The sequence below is a fragment of the Exophiala mesophila genome, assembly GCF_000836275.1.
Source record: "Exophiala mesophila strain CBS 40295 unplaced genomic scaffold supercont1.5, whole genome shotgun sequence".
In the NCBI taxonomy this organism is placed as follows: domain Eukaryota; kingdom Fungi; phylum Ascomycota; class Eurotiomycetes; order Chaetothyriales; family Herpotrichiellaceae; genus Exophiala; species Exophiala mesophila.
The window spans coordinates 1407628-1423730 of record NW_015622508.1 but is presented as its reverse complement, the minus strand read 5'-3'; the positions used below and the strand labels follow the sequence as shown (position 1 = coordinate 1423730).

Genomic DNA, 16103 nt, shown 5'->3' with positions numbered 1-16103 from the left:
ACGGCTTCAATGTTATCGCCACGACTCTTTCAATAACGATGACATGGCTTCCAGCCCCAACTCTTTGGCCTAGACCAGGTTCGGTAATAGCATTGACTGTTGATTGGGTTATCCAAGACGAGTGCTCCACCCCCGCAAAGCACCCGGCCTGGAAGTCTGGAAGACGGGGGCCACGGGGCTTAGTCTGTAGCTTTCCTTTTAATCGGGAAAAAGCACTTGGTCCTCACTACACTCCGGTGAACATCATCAGTTCTCACTCATCGTTCAATTAACTAGATATACTACCCCAGTCACCCGCCCGGTAGCGGCCAAAATCATAAATGGGGCAAGACCCTCGTCCTTATGAGGCAGACTCGGTGCATTCACCAACAATTAACCGGGCCTGCGAGTCATGTCACCGGAAGAAAACAAAGTGTGAGGTTAACGGATTTCTGCTTCGATAAGATCATCTTATGTTAATTTGCGCCTTCAGGTGATATGAAACGCCCGGTCTGTGGTCTTTGCCAGAGAATCGGGGCGCGATGCACGTTTCGAGTCCGACTGAATCACTCCACCAATAGACCCGGCACCAAAAAGAACATTACCAAGCACAAGGATTCAAGTACCACACGCCGTACATCAATCAGTCATAGTAAGTCCTGTCTTCAGCGGACCAAGAACTCGCGCTGATTTACAGCCGCATCGCGGAATTTCGACCTGCTCGATGCCTTTGTCAATGATGAGGGTTCCCATGTCTCAATAACAAGTCAGTCATGTCCCTGTCCAAGGTCGAGACGTGGAGAGTTCCATGCTGACAAACATACAGCGGACACATTGAGCGACAGTCTCAGCGCACGACACTCCTCGAATCAGGACACGGATGTCGTTATGCAAGACCAGATCGTTGTCCACAATAGGCCCGCCCGGGTGACATCTAACAACATCACTCCTGCTGAGCAAGCTCGACCAGCATCACATCCTGGCAGACATTTGCATCCAGAAAATCTCCATCAGACTGAAGATCAGCACCAGAGTTGGGGTATTCCAGATACAGCCGCTCTTGACCTGTAAGATCACCTTTCCACATCACACCACGTTCAGCCCCTGACTCTATTAGAATCCACATTTTCTTCGACAAAATTCAGCCCTGGCTACCAATAATGCATCGTCCATCGTTTTTCAATCGATACATTCGCCGCCATAATCAACAAGACCGTCTGGTGGAGCCCCAGAGCCTTCCAACCGACCACATTATTATGATCTTATCCATGTTCTCTTTGTCTGCTAGGTTCTCTAAGGCACCATGCTTTGACGGTATAGATCCTGTCACGCGCGGTATTGCCTTTGCCGAGCGTGCTGCTATCCTCAAAGATCCCATCATTAGGAAAGTCGAAGAAGCCTCTACCGAGCTGCTTAAAGCCTGTGTGATCCTCGCTTCTCATTGCCTCACTGCAGGACAAATGGCATCCGGGGCCGTCTTGTTAAGCGTCTGTGTTCGCTTCGCGTATAACTTAGCGCTGAACGACCTTGATGACGAACAAATTTGCGAAGATGGAACTGTCGAAAATGATGATTTCGATGAGTCAGAAGCCTGGGTCTGCAAAGAGGAGCTGCGAAGGGTATGGTGGGCTATTTCCGACCTCGACACGTTCCTATGCACCGTCTCAAGTCATCCGTTCGGACTCGATCGACAGTCTATGAGAGTCCTGCTCCCAGTTTCTGATGAGCTCTGGTTCAAGGGCGTACCAACAAAATCATCAGTGCTACTCCTTCATCCTTCTCAAATCTGGAAGAGCCTCCAGCATTCAACCACTCAACCAGCCCGGGCTTGGTTCCTAATGAGCAACCAATTGTCTTCTTCTGTTGCCGACGCGGCACGTCGGCCCTCAAATACATCGCCAGAGCAAGTGGCAGAGCTGGAAAGTGCACTTGGTTGTTTCAAAATGGCAATGCCGGCGAGTTTTCAATTGAAACAGTTACATTTTGACGACAGCAATTTCGCAGAATGTCATTGGATCTTGTCGACGCATCTAATGATTATGGCGTATGTATCCCATAACTTTCTTGTCTGATATTTTCTTTTCACTGACAAGAGACAGCTGCGAGACTCTTCTTCAGCAAGTGGCATGCCACAAGACCCACAGAAATAGTCTATCTTCTTTTGCCAGTGATCCCACCGCTTTCGGGAAGCGCTTCCACTCTATGCTTGTCACTTTAGCCCAAATTTGGCCTCAGGAGTATATTCCTCTTATTCATCCAACTGTAAGTACCTCGATCCTGTGGCTCCTCCATACAGTATACCATACTCACAATTCTCCCTATAGATGTGTTGTGCGCTGATCAACACAAGAGACGTTGTTCTGGAAGATAATCATCCAGCTAAGACTCGTTGCACGGACCTATCCAGGTTACTCATCAAACATTTTGCAAGTTACTGGAAACTTGGATCTGCATCACTTCGTATGGAACTTGACCCGAACATTCGCAGCTTGTCATGACTGACTGACTGACATTTCACAGGGTTGATCGATGTATTGGCAGACGACATCACAGAGAAATCCCAGTCATCCGCCTCTGACGATCGAATGATGATCAAACACTTTTCAGCTTTAGACCCGAAGTTTCGCAAACGCCGCAGAATGACGAGCTCCACTCGCGATAGTCAGGAATCACCAAATCAAGCAGTGAATATTGGTGTCAATGACCTACCAACTCCGAGCTTCAGCAGTGTCGGCAGCCCTGGTGATCTTCAATGGCCGCAGGTGAATTTTTGGGATCACATTCAAGACTTTGAAATCGACCAATACCAGACGCCTATGACGAGGCTGTTTTCAAATATCATTCCCGTCGACCCTTCTGGACAGGACCCAGGGCTTCAGGACGACGGTCGCCATGGAGATATGATGTCGATGAATTCAAAGGACGTGATTCACACCTTTTAGCGGCATTGGACAAGCATTGACTGTGATATCCGTTTATTAGGTGATGGCAGACAAAAATCGTGGCTTGTATCATGTGCCGGTGGAAGATCGGCGGGGTAAAGATGTCAGACCACGATCAGCATTCGAAAATGAAGCCTTGTTGGCGAAAGATAACGTCAAGATATGATCTATGATCAAACAAAGCTTTGATGCAGGCGGGTTCGTATGGATCGGAGATCTATCGCAAATCGCACCAACAAGGATGTGGAATCACTGGCCTAGCATCTTTGCCGATGGGTGGGGACTTCTCAACAGGTGGAAATGGTATTGGCTTCTATGCGCAAGTACCATTTACTGCCCGGGCTGATTGGCCAAAAAGCCATGCGAAGTGTGGGAGATGAACCGACATATGCGGAAAAGTCTCCAGGACTTTTATGCTAATTATGTCGATATAACATCCCTAGTAATAACCATTAGAGTTAGGTCGCAAGGCCACTGAAATGTACGAAGTATGAAGATAGATTGAGTTAATGACTTGAGACTATGGAATGAATGTTTGAAATCCAACCTTGCTTTATGCAATGATTGATCATGCTCTATCACGCACTGGCAAGGCTATCTTTATCTTTCTCTTGTCAATTAGAGCTATTTTGCCAAAATCCGACCGGATGTTCGTTTGACACAGTATTACCATTGATAGCATCCTAGTTTGGCTTGGCCTTCTCTCCGTCGGAAGACGAATCCTCTCGGTCCTTGATGACAGTAGCTGGGGTCTCTGGGCCCTTGTCAAAATCGTTCTTAGCTTCTTGTCCATCAAGGTGGGTTCCAATGGGGCCGGTGTTGTGCTCGACATCTTCGTAGGGTCTCCAGAAGTCCTTCTTGCCCTTGGCAGCTCTGGTGAGCCATCCAGGCAAGATACCACCTTCGATCTTGTAAGTCCAGAAGTCCTTTTCTTCCTTGTCGGCAGGTTTGAGTCGGCCGCCGGTAGCAAGTTCAATTAGCCAGATTCCGGTGTTGATGACAATGTAAGAGACGATGCCGGCAATCAGGCCGTAGGCGATCGAGTATGTGAAGGGCATGATGGTAATGGTAAGGAAGGCCGGGATGGCATCTCCCATGTAACGCCAGTTAATGTCTGCCGCAGATTTGGCCCTGTTGGAATAATTATTAGCCTGAGAAGGTCTGAAGGAGAGTGAGTGGTTGGCAGAACTTACATCAGAGATCCAACAATGATCAAGGTGGTACCAGTGGCATAGGGAGGAATTGAGGCGAAGATAGGAGCGAAGAAGATGGCGATGAAAAAGCAGAGGCCGCTGACCATGGCAGTGATTCCGGTCTTGCCACCTTCGGAAATACCAGCACCAGATTCGATGAATGCGGTGACTGGAGGCGTGCCGAAAAGTGAACCGATGGAGACACCAATTGCATCAACCATGTAGGCCACAGCAGAACCTTCGAAATCTTGAGTCCTTTCATCGATGGCGCCAGCAAATCGAGCCATGGAGTATAGTGTACCCGTGCAATCTATGGCATGAAATTAGTATATGGAGGAACGGGCGGGAAGAAAACTGAATGATGACTCACCCAAGATATCGACGTAGAGGAAGGTGATAAAGGCAAGGCCAAATTGACCACCATACTCGGAAACATTCCACTCCTGAACGGCCAAAACCCGTCCGATGGGATGGAATGTGACGACTTGCTTGAAAAAGTCGAAATTGTCGTCTCCAAGGGGAGTATATGTGAAGTAGGAAACCGGAGTTCCACGGGGCCAGGAGATGATACTAACGAGCAAGATACCAAAGATGATGGCACCCTTGACACGGAACATCATCAAGAAGACGGTGATGAAACCACCGCAGAAGATACCAAGCCACATGGTAGGGTTGCGCATTCGTTCGCCAGGGGGGCAGATACCCGATTCGTCTCTGAATTCAGGTTTGCAGCCAGCCAGCTCGAGGGGAACAGCAGTGGCTCCGGTGACGGCACCAATACCAGCGCTATAAGTCAAACCGATCAAGGTCAGATACAGGCCAATACCCACACCGGTAGCGAGTTTGATGGACTTGGGAATAGCACGAGCCAACCATTGTCGCAAACCAAAGATTGTGAGAGCAACGAAGACCCAACCTTCGACGAAAACGGCGGTGACTGCAACTTGATAGGGCACCAAGCCTGATCCGTGGAAGCCGACGACAGTGTATGCGAAGTAAGCGTTAAGACCCATACCCGGAGCCAGAGCAATAGGCATATTTGCGAAGAGACCCATGCAGAAAGTGGTGAGAGCAGCAATTGCGGCGGTAGCGGTAACCAAATCGCGCTTGACTTCGGCGACGCAGAGCATGTAATCGGAGTCGGAAAGGCAGAGATCGGGGCTGTCAGGCGGACAGACGCAAGTTCCACCAGAATCAGAGACGATGGTGGCGTTGACCGAAATAATATATGCCATTGCGAAAAAGGTGGCTAGACCAGCACGGATTTCTGTAAAGAAGAATGATCCCTTTCGTTCGCGACGGTGGCCCGACCCTTCCAAATGGAATCGCCGTCCGACGAAGGATTTGGCGATTGCCACATTGGCATTGTGAATTTTCTCGTTGAAATTGAAACCCATGGCGGCGGCAGGTTGGGATTCAGAGCAAGTCGAAGTCGAGTAGACTGACTGTGTCAATAGACTGAGCTGAGTCGACGAGGAGGATATTCCAGCTCGACAGATGAGGGAACTCAGGGTCCTTAATAAGTGATCTCATGGTACGAAAGCGACACGCCTGGCTAGATCACGATCATACTCCGTAGATGGTGATCCAAAGACAATTCAAGCAGTATGATAAGGGCCATCAGTGTGGTGGAGGATCATACTGGATACGATTGGACACAACGGGTCACAGCCAAGACGAAAGGCGGCTTCCGCTTGCCCTAATACGACCAGATTTAAGACGATAGCTCTGGGGGATGGGATAGAAGGCTTTTGGCATCCCCACTCCACTGATAGTGTTCGGCAAGGTCAATGGTTGAATTGCTTCTTCTGACCCTGCGTACCAAGTCGCATATCGGAGAGCGGCGACACAACACACTAGCAGTCCGACGAGTCGGCTCTTGAGGCTGAACTTGCTTTGTTTGGCTGTACGGAGCTACACCAAAAGCTACCCCGGACAGTGCTTACTATGCCATAACTCTCTAAGGGCCTCGTTGCTGATTAGGCGTCATCCAGCAGCGGTTTCTGCGGAGGCTGGCGGCTCCCCTTATCAAATTGTACGTCGAGCAACTGGCTCGTACCATCAGGGCATCGATGCGAGATTCCTTGTCGACCTTGTAAATTGATATGCTCATCGCATCATATTTGATTATGTTGAAGCCGAGCCTCTAATCATCTCAGCATGCCCACATAATATAACATAGCTATCCTCAGCCGTTTTACATGGTCATTCTTTTCCCTGAGACCGTCGTGGCACCACACCACGAGATGGTGATGGAGCGATTACGTTTGGCCATGACAATTGGATCGGCAGCGGCCAGACAGTTCTGGAGCAGCCATGTCAGGGTTTAGTCGTCCCCCGGCACCAGCTGGCTTCATGATAGGCTCAGCCACATCAGACTCGCCAAGGAAGATGGAACTTTGGCGGACTTAGGGAGTCCTGTGCTGTCCAGCGCAACAGCAGGGGCCAAGTGCGAAGAGTTGCCTGTTGCCAATAGTGGCCAGCCAGCCAGCCTGTATCTTCAGCAAGTACATAAATGGCCACGCGACTCGCTTATCGGATTGACATTGGGATTCATGTATTGGATTGGATGTACAGTGAGCACAGGGCGAAGCGTGGACGAAATACCCCCAAACCTGTCCAGAACACGCCTATCAGATCAGCCCTAGCCTCGCATGGATTTTCCCAACCTGAGTGATAAATTGGACGGGCGCCTTTGATACGCTAAATCGACAATCACTGTAGGCGAATATAGGAGTGAGTAGAGACGACTAATAAGTACAACACAGACAATCAATTATCGTGCCAATGGTCGATGGTCCGAAATGAAACATCATTATCTACGATCCCGTGAGATTAACTTTTTTCAATTTCTATGAGCTTTTCTTTTAAACCTTGGCTCTATTTCTTTCGAGAATCGAAGACAGCAATCCGATGGGTGGAGCGGCCGTTACTATTGGGCGACCTGTGGAAACCCAAGGGCCCAGGGCATCTGGCCTTTAGGGTTGCCCCCTCAGGCCTTTTGCAGCTAATCCAAGACCGGTTGGTGGTGATTTGATGGATATGGGGTACCTGATAAGTACCTACAGAGTACTTAGCGCCTAGTACTGCAGTTGTCATATCGGTGCTATGCGTTCTCAGCCTCGCAGCTTGTTGTGCTTACATAAAAGAGAGGGCGTGTGCGCCCCAGCTTTGTCTCTCTAACCAGCAACGCATCTGTCCCAACTTGATCCTATCCCAACCCATCCTAACCTAGGGTCCAAATTTTATCCCAATGTTAGGTAAGATAAAACCTTGTAAAGGTATGCAACGCCTCGGCTCCCACAAAGCTGCTGTCATGGTTCTTTCGGCTAGACCCAATGGACCGCACGAGCGGAGAGGAACGAGGGGACTTGACCCGAGGTATCTAACCCCGCTGGCGACCCTGACTCGTATAATTTGGCTACGTGACCGAACCTTTCACTGTGTTGACAAGTGAGAAAAGTGATGAATCACGCAAGCTGCCTAGGCTAATTGCATTGCCGTCTCCGGCTGTGACGGCCAGCGGAAGATGGGCATGGGTACAAAGTAAAAGCACACCCCTGGATGCCATGTTGTTCTCGATTCATATGGAACTCAGACACAAGGTTTGATCAAATTTCTTGAGTAGAATTTGTCTTGTTCACCATCCAGGCGTCATCTTGGCCAAAATGGCGGCCTTGCCTAACAGAACACAAGACTTTAACACGTCGAACCACTCGACGGCCAACGGCATCAACGGAACTCACAAACAAGTGAACGGTGAGAGTCAATCTCGAAATGTCGACGTTGATATCTTGATCATCGGAGGAGGGTTTGGCGGAATGTACGGACTCCATCAGCTACGCAAGCTAGGTCTCTCCGTCAAGCTGTTCGAAGCCGGCGCCGACTTTGGAGGAACCTGGTACTGGAACCGATATCCCGGCGCACGGGTCGATAGCGAAACACCATATTACTCGCTCTCAATCCCCGAAGTCTACAAGAATTGGACCTTCACAGAACGCTTCCCCGGACACGAGGAACTACGAAAATACTTCAAACACATTGACCAGACCCTCAACCTCAGCAAAGACGCCGTCTTCAACACCATCGTCACATCCGCCCAATACAACACCGACCAAGGTAAATGGCACGTGCAGACCGAAGACGGCAGCGAAGCAACATGCAAATATCTCGTGTCCTGCACCGGCAGTTCATATAAGAAGCACTTCCCGGACTTCAAGAACCTATCCCACTACAAAGGCCAACTAATCCACAGCGCACTCTACCCGGACGACCTCGACGTGACGGGCAAAAAAGTCTGCGTCATCGGCTCCGGCGCCACCGGCGTCCAAATCGTCCAGACCCTCGCCCGAAAAGACTGTCAACTATTCGCATGCGTGCGCACACCCAACGTCGCTCTCCCAATGCACCAGCGCAAACTGAGCAAAGAAGAACAAGAACACGCCAAAGGTTTCTACCAATCAATGCTCCAATCCGCCAAAGACTGCCGATCAGGATTTCCTTATAATCCCGCGACCAAGACCTTCTTCGAAGCTTCACCGGCAGAACGACTCGCGTATTTCGAAGAATTATGGCAACGAGGCGGGTTTTCGTTTCTTATTTCCAACTACCGCGAATTCCTGACGGATAAGGACGCGAACCGTGAATTCTATCGGTTTTGGGCGGAGAAAGTACGCGCCAGGATTCGAGATCCGGTGAAGAAGGAGATTATGGCTCCGTTGGAACAGAGGCATTGGTTTGGAACCAAGAGACCGAGTCTGGAGCAGGATTATTACGAGATGATCGATCGGGACAATGTCACGGTGGTGGATTTGAATAAGACGCCCATTGAGGAATTCACGGAATCGGGGATTAAATTCGGCGATCGGGAATATGATTTCGACATTATCATTCTGGCTACCGGTTACGATTCAGTAACGGGTTCCCTGATTGATTTGGGTTTGACCGATATTGACGGCAAGTCGCTGGCTCAGAAGTGGAAGACCGGTACATATACCTATCTGGGTTTGACGATCGACAAGTTGCCGAACTTGTTCATGGTCTATTCACCTCAGGCACCGACAAGTCTGAGTAATGGTCCTCCGATCATCGAGATTCAGATCGATTGGATCGCCGATGCGATCCGTGCGATGCGAGAGCAGAAGATCAAGTATATCGATGCAAAGTTTGAGGCGGCTGAGAAGTGGAGGAATGATATTCAGGAGGTCAATAAATTGACTCTTTATCCTGAAGCGAGGAGTTGGTATATGGGTGATAATATCCCCGGTAAGCCGAGAGAGCAGTTGTTGTATTTGAATGGTGTGGATGCCTATAATCAAGTCACGAGAGATGCCTTGGATGGGTGGAAGGGGTTTAATGTCGTCAAGGCATGATTTTTCAAAAGATGTGAATGTGGATAAGGTACAGTACCTAGGTACCTAGGTACTACCTAGTAGGTATGTATTTTCTGAGTACAGAATTTACTGCTATGTTGCTATATACATTTCAATGAACAGGCCTAACTTGTCGATAAGTCTCCCGACCACTTCTAGTGTCCGTGATGCAATGCTCCCCCAGCGCCGTGCGAACCCACAAAATGACTATAAACCAAGAATTATCGTATCGATGCATGAAAATGCATGAATGACACATAAGCGGCAAGATAAACAATGTCCTTCCAGTTGCTAGACCCCTGAACCATGTAGCATGCCGGGCCCACGCTTCAGAGCAGTTCAGACCCTGCATTCAAGGGCATTCAAAGAAAGACAAACGGCGCCTTGGGCCCCTCACACCAGACAAACACCATTCACTTGGCATGACCATTCATAGCTGACTGGGCTGGCAACCCAAATTCAACCCTCAAACCACCTCCAATCTTCTCCACAGCCTGGATCATCTGCTCTTCAGAGGCGGCGGCAAAGGTCAGGCGGATGAACAGCTCGGTGTCAGTCTTCCTCTGAGCTCTGAACCATGAGCCCTTAGCACACAGAGTTCCCTGGTGGGCAAGGGTTTCAAAGACACGATGTTCAATATCGAGAATCTCGTCGACGGTGAAACCCTTTTCAGTGTAAAGGGGGTGTTTGGTCACATCCAGTTTGATCCAGTGAAACATACCGGCCTTTGGAGGAGTCCAGCTGGCGACCTGGGACGGAAGATAGCGATCGCAAGCGTTGACAATGACGTCTCTGCGTCGGGTGTATTCACTTCGAATGTACATGAGCCATTCGAGGAAGCCTTTGTGTCCCCAGTTCACTTCCAAGAGGTTGTACAATGTGACGAGGGCAAAGCCTGATGGGGTCTGGGCGCTCACTTCACTGTGGCGTAGAAATCTTTCGATGACCTGGCTGGAACCCGTAACCCAGCCACAGCGGGAGCCTGGTGCGATGATTTTGGAGAATGAATCGAGTCGGAGCACACGACCTGAGGTGTCGAGGCTAAGGTATGAAGGGGTCAGATTTTGGAGAAATTCTTTGACCGGGGCGGGTTTGAATGGTCTGGCCGTGGTGTGGACATGGCCTTGGACGTAAGGATCCATTTGGAGGAAATAGTAGGGTTCATCTTCAAGAATGAACAGGTCGTGCTTTTCGGCAATGGCGTAGAGAGCCTTTCTTCTTTGGAGCGACTGAGTGCTTGCAGTGGGATTCTGGCCAGTGGGAACGGTGTAGACGACAAAAGGCTTTGGAGCTTGACGTTCTTGTGGATCCCAGTTGGAGAGGAGGTCGTCGAGGTGGTCTGGAAGCATACCGTCGGCATCCATCTTGATGCCCAGCAGCTTGGCGCCCATGGGCAGAATAGTTTCGATGGCAGAACTGAAGCTATATTCTTCAGTGATGACATAGTGACCCTTTTCGACAAACATGCGTAGTGAGATGTCCAATGCGGATGTACTCCCGGCCGTCATACAGATGTCCCAGTCAGAGTAAGGAGGGTCATGGACAATTTCGGTGTGCTCGGTCACAAAACGCATCAAGGCACCAGGTCCCATAGATTGACCATAATTGAGAGCAATATGCAGGTCATACATGGCATCGTCGGTCTTGGTGTCGTATTTTCCCGAGGAGAAAGTCGCAGCCTCAGATACTTGGTCCTGGGCAAAATGAGGAGCGACAGGGGTTTTTGCGCTGACTTGATGGAATGGGAAATACTCAGGTGATGGCAGTCCACCACACAGCGAAATGGTGTCTTTGTTGAAATACTTCATTGCTCCTTTGAGAGAAGAGGCCTGACGAAGTTTACTCTCTGTGGAAATTCGATGATCCCATCGTTTTGCCGCGGGTCTGTTCGCCGAGTTCTTGCTCTTGAACATGTGGGCGGATGAAAAGGAAGCGACAATGGTGGATAGAGGTGGGTTTTTTTGACGAAGGGGGAAGACATCGTCGATGCCGAACCTGGGAGATACCTCCCCCTTGACCAGGACTGGATCCGGAACGACTACACTGGATGTGTCGGTGACTGGTTCAACATCTGCATGGGGGGCCATGGTGATAGTGATAGCGATGATGAGACGATGCTAGTCGGGTTAATCTTGATTCGAAATAAACAACACCTCTATGGCAGAGCGATGTAAATGAGACAAGGGAGAGGAATGGCCGTAGAATGGAATATAGTAACAAAACGGATCACATGCACACTATAAGGCAATGGTGGCAAGACCCGTGGAGGCCTATATACTGGGCCTCGTGGAGACGAATCAAGAGTTTTTTTTTACACAAAGGCAAAGATTAACTCGAGGCTTGTGATGAAAAGGGCGTCAAAAATGACCTCACATGAAGCAGACCTTTTCAGTAAATAAACCCGGATTGGAGCGATTATGTAAATGATAGCATCGATAGGTATATCAGGCGAGAAGCATTTGTTTGTAGATACGCGGCACGCCCTTGCAATGTCCACACTGCAGTAATGCAATCAATCTACTTAGAAACTTTGAAAGACACATTCTCATTTGATTGCCACCAAAGCAAAGCCCACATATGATGGCACGTCGGAGAATTCAAGGCCAATTGAAACTCATTTCGCTTTGCGACGGCAGCTCACTCAAGCACAGACGAGGCTATCGCCGGCTATCGAGGCACAAGTGTCATGTGACCCCGGGGTCTGAGAGTTTTGATTGGTGGGACTGAACGCGAATGGCCGCGCGCCGGCGGACCAGGTCAGGTACTGTACTGTGGTACAGGTACCTCTCTGTCGAGGTAGGCAGATAGGTACGGTACACTGGAACTTGACTGTTGCTGTATGGTATTTCCTTTAACTGTACGATCGTAAATGCAGTACCAGGTACTTGCTTCATTGTATTCCGCCCCCTCATACTTTAATTTTGGCCTCAACGCGCATTCGGGAAATTTCCGCCATCATGCCCAGTCGAGATGTCAGACACACACCGTCTCCGTTTTTTAAATACCTTAGACTACGACATATCCCATAAGCACGACGTATCTTCTACGCTACTCATCAACTTGGTTATACGAACATGGCCAGCCTGTCACATCCAGACAGTATCTTCGGCTCTTGTTCTCATAATGTATGCATGTCAAAGTCTGGAACTGGTCGTATCCATTTGATGCAGCTGTCAGCCACAGATATGCTATCTACCCCTGCCTCATGTCCGGTGTCTGGAAGCAGGTCTCGCATGTCCCAGTCCCGACTATCACTTGTCCGCTCCTAGTACCTTGCATGTATATCTTTGACTACCTACTCATAAATCCCCAGCTCGCTATAGTCACGTGCTGGCGTTGGCTCCATCTCCTCCCCACACTCGCTGCAATTTTAGTCGAATGGCTCTCTTAACAGCAACCTCAACACGTTAGTTGTCTCCCTAGTTCCTGTTCATCAGCGCGAACCATGCCCTACTCTTGCCCGTCTTAGCCAATGAGCCCTTGCTTTTCCAGAATGCATCAGATCGCGTTCTCCAGTATTAAGACAGCCGCCATTCCCATCCGTCCCAGTCTTGTTCCCGAGTCTCCCATGTATTCATTTACAACGGCGTTGATCCACTCGACAGCCGACCTGACATTTCTTCCGCGCTGGGGCCCCTCGATGCGCTACAACTCGCCTCTTCGTCGTCTCTTTCCTCTTCTCCCGTCCACCCCAACAATGCCGTCGTCGACCGTGCTCTGGGACGGGGCAAGTAGCGCACCCTGGTGGTTTGCTGCGCCACTGCGGTTTTGCCCGTCTCCGACACGTGGCGCCAAACTAGTAATTGTCGCTCGAGATGCCGTTGTGTCCCGTGGCCACGGCGCCGGGGTATCCGTATGCACTGGTGGCATCGTGGTCGCCGCTCAGTAAGTCGTTGGATGTCTCGGATTGGCCAGCCCCGTAGGCGGCGCCGCCACTTCCCCCGGCATTGCTCTGGCCGCCCCCGACGGGGCCCCCGTAGCCGCTGCTGGTAGGTCTGTTCTGGTTCTCGCCCCTTGTGGATTGGGTCTCATCCCAATCAGTTCAATGGTTCAGAATAATGATCCCCGTCGAGATGACAAAGGAGACGGAAGGGGAGGGGAGGGGGACAAGTCCAAACTCACTTCGCGATACTTGGAAAGGTAGATCTTGAGCGCTTCCGCATAGTTTTCGAAGCCGAGCGAGGTCATGGCGAACAAGATGTCTTCGCCATTCACCGTCTTGCGCTTCTCCTGCTGGCACTTTTCGGATGCTGTGCAACGTTAGTCAACAGGCGCCGGCGCTCTTCTTCTCGACGGGCCAGCCTCGCCACGTACCTTCGCTGGTGATGAAGGAGATGAACTCGCTCACACATTCCTGCATGCATTCCTTGGCTTCCTTTGCGATTTTGGCGTTTTCGGGAAGAGCGGTTTTCATGATGCGGGCCACTGGAGCAAAGTTACGTATGTTAGCATCAGACGTGGCAGCAAAAGACGAGGACGTGGACGTAGACGTGGGCTGCGGGCGGGCAAGGTGTTGTCGTGGACGAGAGCTGCTGCTGCTGCTGGGCACCGTGTCTGAAGACATGACGTCCAAGGACCGAATGGGTTGTGGTGGAGAGCAGGCTTCTGAGTGGACAGCGACGAGGCCAGACAGGGAAGAAGCGAGATGCGATGCAAGTCATGGCTGACGAAGGAGAAGAAGCAGCCGCGGACGGCAACGAATGAGAACGGGCTGGTCTAAATCCTGGTGCAGCGTCGCACACTCGGATTCGCACATGGACCCGGCAACCTCGCCGAGGCGCGGCAAGGTGGCATGGTTGTAACGCAAGGGTTGAACAAATCAAATTCCACCGCGGTGATCAGAAACAAACTGCACGTTGGTTGGACGCGGGCGGCGGTCGCAAAGGGTGTTTGTGAAGCAACAGGAGATTGTAAGGGGCGGAGGAGGGAGAGGGAGGGACTGACCGTTGGCAATGGGAAGCCATCTGTCTTGCTCTTTGACTTCAAATTCACCAATGCCGGTGCCTGGTGCGCCTTCTGCGTCGCGGTCCATCTGTTCCTGTTCTTCGCCAGATTGTGCACTTTGTTCGACATCAGGCTCTTTGGGTGGGGAGGGGGACATGATGTAGTTCGAGGATAGCCGCAGCGGGCGGATTGCAGGGCGGGCAAATGTTTGGCTGGCAGTGACGTGGTCACACACACGGGGCCGGTAGGGCAACGTACAGTGCCTAGGTGCCTGACACTGGGCTGCGTCAGTGGATAGCGACGCAAGTGTCGCTGGTCAGAGGATAGGTCTAGCTGTGACGCCGCGCAAATTGGTGCCCAAGAGATGCACCCTGGTCAAGGGGTCGGTCCCTGATCGGTCGAGGTGGCACTGAATGAAGCGGTCGAGGGTCGCGGTGAGGCGGACTCGGCAGGCTAAGAGAGACCGGGTCAGTACAAGAGCGGTGGGATCAATGACAGTGAATGGCAGCAGGAGGAAGCATGAATGATGGCGATTTGGCGATTTGGCACGGGTGGTGGCTGATGGAGGCGCGATGCGGCGATGCGGCGAGGGGTCGACAGGAGCGATCAGAGGTACAGGGACGGAGCGAGGACGAGGGTCGGGACGGACAGCTGCAGGAAATGGAGATGACGGGAGCAGGCGTCTCAGTTGACTGGCTGCGTGTCGCTTTCCAGAGAGTGGTCGGTGGTCAAGAGAGGGCGAGAGGTGGAGTTTGGCGCACAAAGAATGGTAGGGTGCCGGTGTATGCGTATGGGTGTTGCGGGCAGCGATGACGGCAGGCGGACGGGGTGAATGCAACTAAGAGCAACATACATTTACCAATGCAAGACGAGATGAGACTGCGTCGGTTGGACGTTTGGGACCAACAAGAGGAGTGAGAAGGTTTGCTTTGAGTCGGACGACTAATGCGCGCACGAGTTGTTGATTGGGTGTGAGGTTGTAGCTGTACAAGTGGCAGTCGCGAGGGAGTGGGCGGCGGAGGTGGTTGCGGAAGTAACGAGCTTGATTACGGGTCTGGTACGCTTGCCTGCGACGATGGAATGGATGTGTCGGCGGACGGTTGGTTGGTCGCAAGGTAGCAGCTTGATGTCTTGCACAAAGTGAGCTGGAGCTAAGAAACGGAAGATGGGGGACCGACGGCGACCGAATCCGATAGGTAAGTCAGCAAAGTGAGTATCAATTTAGGACTGTGGCAGCCCAACGGTGTGCAGAGTGCAGAGTGCTGTGCAGTTGGCAGTGTGCAGGGTGCAGTGAGTGCGAGAAACAGATGCGAGAAGAGAAGAGAGGAGAAAGATGAGTGGTAGAATGGGGCGACGGTGGAGAAGGTGGGAGGGAACCTCTTAGTCACTTGCTACTTTAAGCATTGCTCTCAAGTCGTACCGTGAAAAATTAGGAGGCTGGATCCGACACCTGACCTTGTAGCGGCATTGGACCCCCTCAGTATGTTGCCCTGGCCAAGCTAAAACGCTATTTTCGACTTGGCTCTCTAGCGCCTCTAACGTGAATGCCGAGCCGTAGCCGCCTTTGGCACACCAGTCACACGCAATCCCACCTTGGCTCAATACTGTAACCTAATTGTTCAGTACGCATACAGACTTACTCCGTCCTTGGTGGGCGAAGAAAACAACACGCA

General features: G+C 51.0%; 4 protein-coding genes across 4 annotated transcripts; 1 reads left to right on the top strand and 3 right to left on the bottom strand.

Moving 5' to 3' along the window:
• Positions 1-477: 477 nt before the first annotated feature.
• PV10_07256 (uncharacterized protein) lies at positions 478-2921 on the top strand (the record flags this gene model as incomplete). The annotated part of the gene is made up of 7 exons (XM_016372138.1): positions 478-631; positions 677-745; positions 806-1046; positions 1097-2023; positions 2079-2241; positions 2304-2439; positions 2500-2921. 7 exons carry the CDS (start codon positions 478-480, stop codon positions 2919-2921), a joined length of 2112 nt encoding a protein of 703 aa, XP_016221470.1.
• A 680-nt stretch (positions 2922-3601) lies between these two features.
• PV10_07255 (uncharacterized protein) lies at positions 3602-5511 on the bottom strand (the record flags this gene model as incomplete). Its single annotated transcript, XM_016372137.1, has 3 exons — positions 3602-4052; positions 4115-4424; positions 4485-5511. The coding sequence occupies 3 exons, from the start codon at positions 5509-5511 to the stop codon at positions 3605-3607; spliced, it is 1785 nt and encodes a 594-aa protein (XP_016221469.1). The 3' UTR covers positions 3602-3604.
• A 3987-nt stretch (positions 5512-9498) lies between these two features.
• On the bottom strand, positions 9499-11749 carry PV10_07254 (uncharacterized protein). Its single transcript, XM_016372136.1, has one exon. It carries the CDS (start codon positions 11571-11573, stop codon positions 9900-9902), a length of 1674 nt encoding a protein of 557 aa, XP_016221468.1. The 5' UTR covers positions 11574-11749; the 3' UTR covers positions 9499-9899.
• Positions 11750-12618: 869 nt separating this feature from the next.
• PV10_07253 (uncharacterized protein) lies at positions 12619-15780 on the bottom strand. The gene is made up of 4 exons (XM_016372135.1): positions 15284-15780; positions 14431-14883; positions 13801-13911; positions 12619-13736 (listed from the first exon to the last, which is right to left on the bottom strand). Exons 2-4 carry the CDS (start codon positions 14585-14587, stop codon positions 13537-13539), a joined length of 468 nt encoding a protein of 155 aa, XP_016221467.1. The 5' UTR covers positions 14588-14883; positions 15284-15780; the 3' UTR covers positions 12619-13536.
• Between the last annotated feature and the right edge of the window lie 323 nt (positions 15781-16103).